The following is a 12,500-nucleotide window of genomic DNA, read 5'->3' on the forward strand; positions in this document are numbered from 1 at the left end:
GCAGAGAGAGAGAGGCAGAGAGGGGGAGAGAGCGAGACACGCACACAGAGCAACAGTAAGTGATGTCCCGATATAATATACACAGGGGCTGCTATTCTCTAAAATACACAGGGAGTTATTCAAACATAGGTCAGATCCAGAGGACAGCTCCCTCTACACTGTCCTATCAAACACTCCCAGGGCAGATACAGCGGGTTAGATACAGAGTAAAGCTCCCTCTACACTGTCCCATCAAACACTCCCAGGGCAGATACAGCACGGGTTAGATACAGAGTAAAGCTCCCTCTACACTGTCCATCAAACACTCCCAGGGCAGGTACAGCATGGGTTAGATACAGAGTAAAGCTCCCTCTACACTGTCCCATCAAACACTCCCAGGGCAGATACAGCACGGGTTAGATACAGAGTAAAGCTCCCTCTACACTGTCCCATCAAACACTCCCAGGCAGGTACAGCATGGGTTAGATACAGAGTAAAGCTCCCTCTACACTGTCCCATCAAACACTCCCAAGGCAGGTACAGGGGTTAGATACAGAGTAAAGCTCCCTCTACACTGTCCCATCAAACACTCCCAGGCAGGTACAGCATGGATTAGATACAGAGTAAAGCTCCCTCTACACTGTCCCATCAAACACTCCCAGGGCAGGTACAGCACGGGTTAGATACAGAGTAAAGCTCCCTCTACACTGTCCCATCAAACACTCCCAGGGCAGGTACAGGGGGTTCGATACAGAGTAAAGCTCCCTCTACACTGTCCCATCAAACACTCCCAGGGCCAGGTTCAGCACGGGTTAGATACAGAGTAAAGCTCCCTCTGCACTGTCCATCAAACACTCCCAGGGCAGGTACAGCACGGGTTAGATACAGAGTATAGCTCCCTCTACACTATCCCATCAAACACTCCCAGGGCAGGTACAGGGGGTTAGATACAGAGTAAAGCTCCCTCTACAATGTCCCATCAAACACACCCCAAGGCAGGTACAGCACGGGGTTAGACACAGAGTAAAGCTCCCTCGACACTGTCCTATCAAACACTCCCAGGGCAGATACAGCACGGGTTAGATACAGAGTAAAGCTCCCTCTACACTGTCCCATCAAACACTCCCAGGGCAGATACAGCACGGGTTAGATACAGAGTAAAGCTCCCTCTACACTGTCCCATCAAACACTCCCAGGGCAGGTACAGCATGGGTTAGATACAGAGTAAAGCTCCCTCTACACTGTCCCATCAAACACTCCCAGGGCAGATACAGCACGGGTTAGATACAGAGTAAGCTCCCTCTACACTGTCCCATCAAACACTCCCAGGGCAGGTACAGCATGGGTTAGATACAGAGTAAAAGCTCCCTCTACACTGTCCCATCAAACACTCCCAGGGCAGGTACAGGGTGTTAGATACAGAGTAAAGCTCCCTCTACACTGTCCCATCAAACACTCCCAGGGCAGGTACAGCATGGGTTAGATACAGAGTAAAGCTCCCTCTACACTGTCCCCTCAAACACTCCAGGGCAGGTACAGCACGGGTTAGATACAGAGTAAAGCTCCTCTACACTGTCCCATCAAACACTCCCAGGGCAGGTACAGGGGGTTCGATACAGAGTAAAGCTCCCTCTACACTGTCCCATCAAGCACTCCCAGGGCAGGTTCAGCACGGGTTAGATACAGAGTAAAGCTCCCTTCTGCACTGTCCCATCAAACACACCCAGGGCAGGTACAGCACGGGTTAGATACAGAGTATAGCTCCATCTACACTGTCCCATCAAACACTCCCAAGGCAGGTACAGCACGGGGTTAGATACAGAGTAAAGCTCCCTCTACACTGTCCCATCAAACACTCCCAGGCAGGTACAGGGGGTCAGATATAGAGTAAAGCTCCCTCTACACTGTCCCATCAAACACTCCCAGGGCTGGTACAGGGGGTTAGATACAGAGTAAAGCTCCCTCTACACTGTCCCATCAAACACTCCCAGGGCAGGTACAGGGGTTAGATACAGAGTAAAGCTCCCTCTACACTGTCCCATCAAGCACTCCCAGGGCAGGTTCAGCACGGGTTAGATACAGAGTAAAGCTCCCTCTGCACTGTCCCATCAAACACTCCCAGGGCAGGTACAGCACGGGTTAGAAAAAGAGTATAGCTCCATCTACACTGTCCCATCAAACACTCCAAGGCAGGTACAGCACGGGGTTAGATACAGAGTAAAGCTCCCTCTACACTGTCCCCATCAAACACTCCCAGGGCAGGTACAGGGGGTCAGATATAGAGTAAAGCTCCCTCTACACTGTCCCATCAAACACTCCCAGGCAGGTACAGGGGGTTAGATACAGAGTAAAGCTCCCTCTACACTGTCCCATCAAACACTCCCAGGGCAGGTACAGGGGGTTAGATACAGAGTAAAGCTCCCTCTACACTGTCCCATCAAACACTCCCAGGCCAGGTACAGCACGGGTTAGATACAGAGTAAAGCTCCCTCTGCACTGTCCCATCAAACACTCCCAGGGCAGGTACAGGGGGTTAGATACAGAGTAAAGCTCCCCCTACACTGTCCCATCAAACACTCCCAGGACAGGTACAGCATGGGTTAGATACAGAGTAAAGCTACCCTCTACACTGTCCCATCAAACACTCCCAGGGCAGGTACAGCACGGGGTTAGATACAGAGTAAAGCTCCCTCTACACTGTCCCATCAAACACTCCCAGGGCAGGTACAGCATGGGTTAGATACAGAGTAAAGCTCCCTCTACACTGTCCCATCAAACACTCCCAGGGCAGGTACAGCACGGGGTTAGATACAGAGTAAAGCTCCCTCTACACTCTCCCATCAAACACTCCCAGGGCAGGTACAGGGGGTTAGATATAGAGTAAAGCTCCCTCTACACTGTCCCATCAAACACTCCCAGGGCAGGTACAGGGGGTTAGATACAGAGTAAAGCTCCCTCTACACTGTCCTATCAAACACTCCCAGGGCAGGTACAGGGGGTTAGATACAGAGTAAAGCTCCCTCTACACTGTCCCATCAAACACTCTCAGGGCTCTCTAACCTGCTCCTACAGAGAGATGGCGAAATGTCCCCTGTGCCCTCTTGATCAAGTTGGAGGCCTTACCCGTAGAACGCTCGGTCTGGCTCATGTTGTAGCATCTTGTAGAAGTCTTCCAGCGCCTTCACCTCACCTGCGGCCTGGGGGAGCGAGAAGAGAGACCACAGTTTAGCAAAGAGGGTCAACTCAGCACAGGCCGGGTATGGAGCCTGGGCCCTTTCCTGCTCTGTGTGTGTGTGTGTGTGTGTGGGGAGGGAGCTCAGTCCCACACTGGGTGTGAGATCAGGCTAACTCAGCACTAGGCCGGGGATGGAGCCTGAATCGATAGGGTGGGGAGCAGAGACACTTTATCCGCTGGTGGGGGGAACCCGAGACACTTGAAGGGGGCCTCACCATTAAATCAGAGCCCAGGCCATTGAGGGGGGGGGGGGGGGGCATTGGGAAAGATTTCCGTCACGCGATGGCTGGTAGAAGTGTGGAACTCTCTCTCACACAAAGCGGAGGGTGCGGGCTCAATGAATAATTCTGTAATCCGAGATCGCTGAGATTTGTTTTTGCTCGCCGTGGGTGTGAAGGGATATGGGGGCAAAGGCGGGTGGATGGAGTTAGGATACAGGCCAGCCATGAGCTGACTGAATGGCGGAACAGGCTGGAGGGGCTGAATGGCCTCCTCCTGCTCCGACGCGTCAATGGAACGTGACTGCCCTCTGGTGGCCGACTGCCGAATACATCAAGGACCAGAGCACGGGAGCTCCCGAGCGAGTTAAAAGTCTGCATCACCCGGACACACCCGACCCCAGTCCCACACAGCAACCTGGCCGGCTCGTAAGTGCCCTCAAAACGGGGGCCGCTCCGTTTGTATCCAACCCACCTGCGGGACAAGGAAGCGGCCCACCACCACCTTCTCCTCAGCGCCCGGCCTGGCGGGCGGCTATTCGACTGGGTGTGGCAACTCTCAGGGTTGTAGGCCACCCAAGAGGGCCCTGGCCGACGATGCAGATGAGCGCGAGTTCAACTCGCAGCCTGGCACCTCGAGGGAAGGAAAGCTGCCCTCCTTATCGGCACCCAGGCCTACACGTGACTCCAGAACCCACACACCCAACTTGGCCATCTCTTAACGCGGCCCAGCGAGGCGCTCAGTTGTCTCAAAGCCACGCGGGTGGTTGACGGAGGCGGGCGTCCACCATCTTCGCAACGGGCAACGGCGGAAAGGGGCGCTAATTGCCCGGCAGTGCCCCAGGACGAGGACAAAGAGGGAGTCTCCAGACGGGAAGAACTGGAAGGCATTTGGTGAAAATACCCATTCAAGCACCCCGCCCCCACCTCCCAGTCGCACCTTGGTGTCGGCAAGTCTTGCTGTCACACTGGAGTCGGAGAGGACCTCTGAAAGAAAGAAAAAAAGAGAGAAAACTCAGGCCCAAGTCTCGAGTCTATTCCCCCCACCCCCAACCCCCCAGCCACCCAGAGGCCTCCAAATCAAGGCTCTGCCCCATGTCTCATCAGGCCTGGTTCCAGCCTGGACAGACTTCAGTATCCCCCAGCCCTCTTGCTCCCTTTTAAAAAGACATGCATTCATGCAGCGCCTTCTCATCCTGGTGTTTAGACTCCCTCCGTGGCCTCGCCACCCCTCCCCCATCTCTGTAACCTCCTCCAGCCCCGACCACCCTCCCGCGATCCCTGCAGGTCCCTCCAATTCTGGCCTCTTGCCCATCTCCCCGCTTTCCATCGCTTCACCATGGGCGGCCCTGCCTTCAGCTGGCCTTGGGCCCCAAGCTCTGGAATTCCCTCCCGAAACCGGTCCGCCTGTCTCTCTCTCCCCCTTCCCCCCCACCCCCCCAACCCCTTCTTGAAGACGCTCCTTGAAACCGACTGCTTTGACCAAGCATTCGGTCACCTTTCCCCGCGTATCAGTCCTGGCTCAGTTGGTGCAACTGTTGCCTCCGAGTCAGAAGGTCGTGGGTTCCAATGCCATGCCAGAGGCTGATAATCCCAGTGCAGTACTGAGGGAGTGCCGCACTGTCGGAGGGGCAGTACTGAGGGAGTGCCGCACTGTCGGAGGGGCAGTACTGAGGGAGTGCCGCACTGTCGGAGGGGCAGTACTGAGGGAGCGCCGCACGGTCAGGAGGGGCAGTACTGAGGGAGTGCTGCACTGTCGGAGGGGCGGTACTGAGGGAGTGCCGCACTGTCGGAGGGGCAGTACTGAGGGAGTGCCGCACTGTCGGAGGGGCGGTACTGAGGGAGTGCCGCACTGTCGGTGGGGCAGTACTGAGGGAGTGCCGCACTGTCGCAGGTGCGGTACTGAGGGAGTGCCGCACTGTCGGAGGGGCAGTACTGAGGGAGTGCCGCACTGTCGGAGGGGCAGTACTGAGGGAGTGATGCACTGTCGGAGGGGCAGTACTGAGGGAGTGCCGCACTGTCGGAGGGGCAGTACTGAGGGAGCGCCGCACGGTCAGGAGGGGCAGTACTGAGGGAGTGCTGCACTGTCGGAGGGGCGGTACTGAGGGAGTGCCGCACTGTCGGAGGGGCAGTACTGAGGGAGTGCCGCACTGTCGGAGGGGCGGTACTGAGGGAGTGCCGCACTGTCGGAGGGGCGGTACTGAGGGAGTGCCGCACTGTCGGAGGGGCGGTACTGAGGGAGTGCCGCACTGTCGCAGGTGCGGTACTGAGGGAGTGCCGCACTGTCGGAGGGGCAGTACTGAGGGAGTGCCACACTGTCAGAGGGGCAATACTGAGGGAGTGCCGCACTGTCAGAGGGGCAGTACTGAGGGAGTGCCGCACTGTCAGAGGGGCAGTACTGAGGGAGTGCTGCACTGTCAGAGGGGCAGTACTGAGGGAGTGCTGCACTGTCGGAGGGGAAGTACTGAGGGAGTGCTGCACTGTCGGAGGGGCAGTACTGAGGGAGTGCCGCACTGTCGCAGGTGCGGTACTGAGGGAGTGCCGCACTGTCGGAGGGGCAGTACTGAGGGAGTGCCACACTGTCAGAGGGGCAATACTGAGGGAGTGCCGCACTGTCAGAGGGGCAGTACTGAGGGAGTGCCGCACTGTCAGAGGGGCAGTACTGAGGGAGTGCTGCACTGTCAGAGGGGCAGTACTGAGGGAGTGCTGCACTGTCGGAGGGGAAGTACTGAGGGAGTGCTGCACTGTCGGAGGGGCAGTACTGAGGGTGTGCTGCACTGTCAGAGGGGCAGTACTGAGGGAGTGCCGCACTGTCAGAGGGGCAGTACTGAGGGAGTGCCGCACTGTCGGAGGGGCAGTACTGAGGGAGTGCCGCACCGTCGGAGGGGCAGTACTGAGGGAGCGCCGCACTGTCGGAGGGGCAGTACTGAGGGAGTGCTGCACTGTCAGAGGGGCGGTACTGAGGGAGTGCTGCACTGTCGGAGGGGCAGTACTGAGGGAGTGCCGCACTGTCGGAGGGGCAGTACTGAGGGAGAGCTGCACTGTCGGAGGGGCAGTACTGAGGGAGTGCCGCACTGTCGGAGGGGCAGTACTGAGGGAGTGCCGCACTGTCGGAGGGGTACTACTGAGGGAGTGCTGCACTGTCGGACGGGTACTACTGAGGGAGTGCTGCACTGTCGGACGGGTACTACTGAGGGAGTGCTGCACTGTCGGAGGGGCAGTACTGAGGGAGTGCTGCACTGTCGGAGGGGCAGTACTGAGGGAGTGCAGCACTGTCGGAGGGGCAGTACTGAGGGAGTGCCGCACTGTCGGAGGGGCAGTACTGAGGGAGTGCCGCACTGTCGGAGGGGCAGTACTGAGGGAGTGCTGCACTGTCGGAGGGGCAGTACTGAGGGAGTGCCGCACTGTCGGAGGGGCAGTACTGAGGGAGTGCTGCACTGTCGGAGGGGCAGTACTGAGGGAGCGCCGCACTGTCGGAGGGGCAGTGCTGAGGGAGTGCTGCACTGTCAGAGATGCCGTCATTCGGTTGAGACATTAAACCTGAGGATGAGGCTCCGTCTACCTTCTCAGGTGTTTGTAAAGGCTCCCACGGCACTATTTGGAAGCAGAGCAGGAGAGTTATCCCCAGTGTCTCAAAGTGCTTCACAGCCAATGAAGTACTTTTGGAGTGTAGTCACTGCAGTCACGTCGGAAACATGGCAGCCAGATTGCACACAGCAAGATCCCAGAAACAGCAGCATGATAATTGACCAGATAATCTGTTTTTAAGTGATTCTGGAAATCGTGGGGAAGCCAGAATCGAACGAGAATGAGGAACTTAAAGAAATCAGTATTGGTATTGAAATAGTACTGGAGAAGTTACAGGGACTAAAAGCCAGCAAATCCCCTGGACCTGACGGCCTAATCCTCGGGTTGTAAGAGAGGTGCCAGCAGAGACAGTGGACGCATTGGTTGTCATCGTCCAACCAATGCCCTAGAATTCCCTAGATTCTAGAACGGTCCCCGCAGATTGGAAGGTAGCAAATGGGACCCCGCTATTCAAGAAAGGAGGGAGAGAGAAAATAGGGAACTGTCGGCCAGTTAGCCTGACATCAGTCGTTGGGAAAAAGCTCGAATCTAGTGTTAGGGAGGTGGGAACAGGGCACTGAGAAAATGATAATCGGATTGGGCAGAGTCAACACGGACTTATGAAAGGGAAATTGTGGTCGACAAAACTGTTTTTTGAGGTTGTAACCAGCAGGATAGATAAGGGGGAACCAGTGGATGTGATATATTTGGATTTTCAGAAGGCATTCGATAAGGTGCCACACAAGAAGTTATTGAACAAAATTAGGGCTCATGGGATTGGGGGTAATGTACTAGCTTGGATTGAGGATTGGTTAACGGACAGAAAACAGAGAGTAGGAATAAACGGGTCATTTTCAGGTTGGCAGGCTGTGACTAGTGGGGTGCCGCAGGGATCAGTGCTGGGGCCTCAGCTATTCACAATCTATATCAATGATTTGGACGAAGGGACCGAGTGTACTGTAACCACGTCTGCTGATGGTACAAAGCCAGGTGGGAATGTAAGCTGTGAGGGGGATGCGTAGAGGCTTCAAGCGGATATAGACAGGCTGAGTGAGTGGGCAAGAACATGGCAAATGGAATACAATGTGGAGAAAGGTGAAGTTATCCACTTTGGTCGGAAAAACAGAAAAGCAGAGTAATTTTTAAATGGTGAGAGATTGGGAAATGTTGGTGTTCAGAGGGACCTGGGTGTCCTTCTCCACCAATCTCTGAAAGTTAACACGCAGGTACAGCAAGACATTAAGAAAGCAAATGGTATGTTGGCCTTTATTACAGGAGGATTTGAGTATAAGAGTAAAGACGTCTTGCTACAATTATATCGGGCCCTGGTGAGACCACACCTGGAGTACTGTGTACAGTTCTGTTCTCCTTACCTAAGGAAGGATATACTCGCCATAGAGGGAGTGTAACAAAGGTTCACCAGACTGATTCCTGGGATGGGGGGATTGTCCTATAAGGAGAGATTGAGCAGCCGAGGCCTATACTCTCTAGAGTTTTAGGAGAATGAGAGGTGATCTCATTGAAACATACAACATTCTTACAGGGTTTGACAGGGTAGATGCAGGGAGGATGTTTCCCCCCCCCGGGCTGGAGAGTCTAGAACCAGGGGTCACACAGTCTCAGGATAAGGGGTCGGCCATTTAGGACTGAGATGAGGAGAAACTTTTTCACTCGGAGGGTGGTGAATCTTTGGAATTCTCTACCCCAGAGGGCTGTGGAGGCCCAGTCTTTGAGTATGTTCAAGTCAGAGGTCGATAGACTTTTGGATATTAAGGCAATCAATGGGACCTTTCGGAGAAGGCCGGAACGGTCCATTCCCAAATGCCCAGAGCGGCCCATTTTCAGGTGCTTAGACTGACCGATTCATCGGGAGACTGTCTGAATCCTGGCAGAGCACCCAAACACTTCGGGAAGATAGACTTGTATCAGCAGCTTAAACATTTTATAATGAACCAGTGTGACCTCTCTGGAATCGGGACAGTGAGCGGGAGAGGCAGATTGATTGCTCAATGGGATGGCGGGACTGACATATGAGGAGAGACTGCATCAACTGGGCCTGTATTCACTGGAGTTTAGAAGGATGAGAGGGGATCTCATAGAAACATATAAAATTCTGACGGGACTGGACAGGTTAGATGCAGGAAGAATGTTCCCGATGTTGGGGAAGTCCAGAACCAGGGGACACAGTCTAAGAATAAGGGGTAGGCCATTTAGGACCGAGATGAGGAGAAACTTCTTCACTCAAGAGAGTGGTGAACCTGTGGAATTCCCTGCCGCAGAGAGTTGTTGAGGCCAGTTCATTGGATATATTCCAGAGGGAGTTAGATATGGCCCTTTCGGCTAAAGGGATCAAGAGGTATGGAGAGAAAGCAGGAATAGGGTACTGAGGTGAATGATCAGCCATGATCTCATTGAATGGTGGTGCAGGCTCGAAGGGCCGAATGGCCTACTCCTGCACCTATTTTCTATGTTTCAATGGTCCCCTTGCTGTCTGTGGGCTATCCATAAATTGCCTGATCAAACCATTGCAGAATGTTGAGGCCGAGGACTGGGATTGCCTGCCACATTTGGGGACAGTGAGTGCACTTTCCAAATCCATTGAGCGAAATGGAACCTATTGAGAGAGAGAGAGGGAACCTGGAGTGAGATGGGGAAGGTACAGAGAGAGTGACTGAGGGAGAGCCAAAGAGAGACAGAGAAAAGATAGGGAACGAGAGAGAGAGAGAGAGAGAGAGAGAGAGAGAGAGAGAGAGAGGGAACACGCAGAAAGAAAGCGATCAGCTACAGAGAGATGGGGAACTTCAGAGAGGGAACTTCAGAGATGGTGACAGATAGAGAGAGAGAGAGACACACACAGAAAGATAGAAAAAGAGGGAGAGAGGGAACGTGCAGAAAGAAAGTGATCAGCTACAGAGAGATAGGGAACTTCAGAGATGGTGACAGATAGAGAGAGAGAGAGACACACACAGAAAGATAGAAAAAGAGGGAGAGAGAGGGAACGTGCAGAAAGAAAGTGATCAGCTACAGAGAGATAGGGAACTTCAGAGATGGTGACAGATAGAGAGAGAGAGACACAAACACAGAAAGACAGAGAAAGAGGGAGAGAGGGGTGAACCTGCAGAGAGTGAGAGTGAGAGAGACAGGCAGAGAGAGACACAGACAGAGAGCAAGACAGGGGAGATACAGGGAGGATGGTTCCCCGGGCTGGGAAGACTAGAACCAGGGGTCACAGTCTCAGAATAAGGGGTCGGCCATTTAGACTCCGTCTTTGAGTGTATTTAAGACAGAGAACAATAAGGGAACCAAGGAATATGGGAACAGTGCGGGAAAGTGAAACTGAGGTAGAAGATCAGCCATGATCTTACTGAATGGCGGAGCAGGCTTGAGGGGCAGAATGCCCTACTGCTATTTCTTATGTTTGTTGAGGGATAAATATTGGCCCCAGGAAATCGGGAGAACTCACCCGCCAGTGGGATCTTTTATGTCCACCTGAGAGGGCAGGCGGGGTCCTTGGTTTAATGTCTCATCTGAAAAACGGCACCTGCGACAGTGCAGCACTCCCTCAGTACTGGTACCGGAAGAGTGGGCTTAGATTATGGGGCTCAGGACTCTGGGGTGGGTCTCGAACCCACAACCTTCTGACTCATGGACCCAATTCCTTCCCATTCACTCCCACTGTACACAATCCCAATGGACCCAACCCCTTCCCATTCACTCCCATTGTACACAATCCCAATGGATCCAACCCCTTCCCATTCACTCCCATTGTGCACAATCCCAATGGACCCAACCCCTTCCCATTCTCTCCCACTGTACACAATCCCAATGGACCCAACCCCTTCCCATTCACCCAACCCCCTCCCATTCACTCCCATTCTACACATTCCCAATGGATCCAACCCCTTCCCATTCATTCCCACTGTATACAATCCCAATGGACCTAACCCCTTCCCATTCACTCCCATTGTACACAATCCCAATGGACCCAACCCCTTCCCATTCATTCCCACTGTACATAATCCCAATGGACCCAACCCCTTCCCATTCACTCCCACTGTACACAATCCCAATGGACCCAACCCCTTCCCATTCACTCCCATTGTACACAATCCCAATGGACCCAACCCCTTCCCATTCACTCCCACTGTACACATTCCCAATGGACCCAACCCCTTCCCATTCACTCCCACTGTACACAATCCCAATGGACCCAACCCCTTCCCATTCACTCCCACTGTACACAATCCCAATGGACCCAACCCCTTCCCATTCACTCCCACTGTACACAATCCCAATGGATCCAACCCCTTCCCATTCACTCCCTTTGTACACAATCCCAATGGATCTGACTCCTTCCTACTCTCTGGAGTGTGTGTGGCTCGAACCCACGAAGTTGTGACTGAGGCGAGAGGTAACGGAGCCGAGACTGGGGCCTGTATCCCCCCATCCCCTGCCAAGGGAAGGCCCCGTGCTCAGCGAAAACGGTCAGCGTGCGAGTGCACAGCACAGTCTGCGGGTGGGACCCTCACCTTTGAGGGCGTACTTGTGCCCTGACGAGGCATGCACCTGCAGGAACTTGGAGCGGTTCTCCAGGATCAGCTTAATGTCCATCTTCACGGCCTGCTCGAACATGTAGTTGCAGAACTGCTCCTTGACAAAGCCAGGGCTCGCTACTAGCACGCACTTCACCACTGTGTGAGCGAGAGAGGGTGGGGGGGGGGGGGGGGGGAGTGTGTTATAGACAGGAACAGGTCAGTATCAGGCTGGTGTCTCTCACACACACACACACACACACACACAGTCGCACTTCACCACTGTGTGAGCGAGAGAGGGGGGGGCGGGGGGGGGGGGGGAGTGTGTTATAGACAGGATCAGGTCAGTATCGGGCTGGTGTCTCTCACACACACACACACACACACACACACAGTCGCACTTCACCACTGTGTGAGCGAGAGAGAGGGGGAATTGTGTTATAGACAGGAACAGGTCAGTATCGGGCTGGTGTCTCATACACACACACACACACACACACACACACACACACACACAGTCGCACTTCACCACTGTGTGAGCGAGAGAGGGGGGGGCGGGGGGGGGGGGGGGGGAGTGTGTTATAGACAGGATCAGGTCAGTATCGGGCTGGTGTCTCTCACACACACTTCACCACTGTGTGAGCGAGAGAGGGGGGGGGCGGGGGGGGGGGGGGGAGTGTGTTATAGACAGGATCAGGTCAGTATCGGGCTGGTGTCTCTCACACACACACACACACACACAGTCGCACTTCACCACTGTGTGAGCGAGAGAGGGGGGGGGGGGGGGGAGTGTGTTATAGACAGGAACAGGTCAGTATCGGGCTGGTGTCTCTCACACACACACACACACACACACACACAGTCGCACTTCACCACTGTGTGAGCGAGAGAGGGGGGGGGGGGGAAGTGTGTTATAGACAGGAACAGGTCAGTCTCGGGCTGGTGTCTCACACACACACACACACACAC

At 54.5% G+C, this 12,500-nt stretch overlaps 1 protein-coding gene across 1 annotated transcript in view; it reads right to left on the bottom strand.

The window, feature by feature from the left end:
- Positions 1-3,082: 3,082 nt before the first annotated feature.
- pelo (pelota mRNA surveillance and ribosome rescue factor) overlaps positions 3,083-12,500 on the bottom strand; it is a 46,769-nt gene continuing 37,351 nt past the window's right edge. Inside the window, exons 7-9 of the mRNA XM_070872082.1 lie at positions 11,529-11,690; positions 4,373-4,419; positions 3,083-3,176 (exon numbers count right to left, since the gene is read on the bottom strand). Of these exons, the coding sequence (XP_070728183.1) occupies positions 3,099-3,176; positions 4,373-4,419; positions 11,529-11,690 (287 nt within the window). The 3' untranslated portion in view covers positions 3,083-3,098. The remainder of the gene's footprint in view (positions 3,177-4,372; positions 4,420-11,528; positions 11,691-12,500) is intronic.

Source organism: Pristiophorus japonicus, unplaced genomic scaffold (genome assembly GCF_044704955.1).
Source record: "Pristiophorus japonicus isolate sPriJap1 unplaced genomic scaffold, sPriJap1.hap1 HAP1_SCAFFOLD_29, whole genome shotgun sequence".
Classification (NCBI taxonomy): Eukaryota; Metazoa; Chordata; class Chondrichthyes; family Pristiophoridae; genus Pristiophorus; species Pristiophorus japonicus.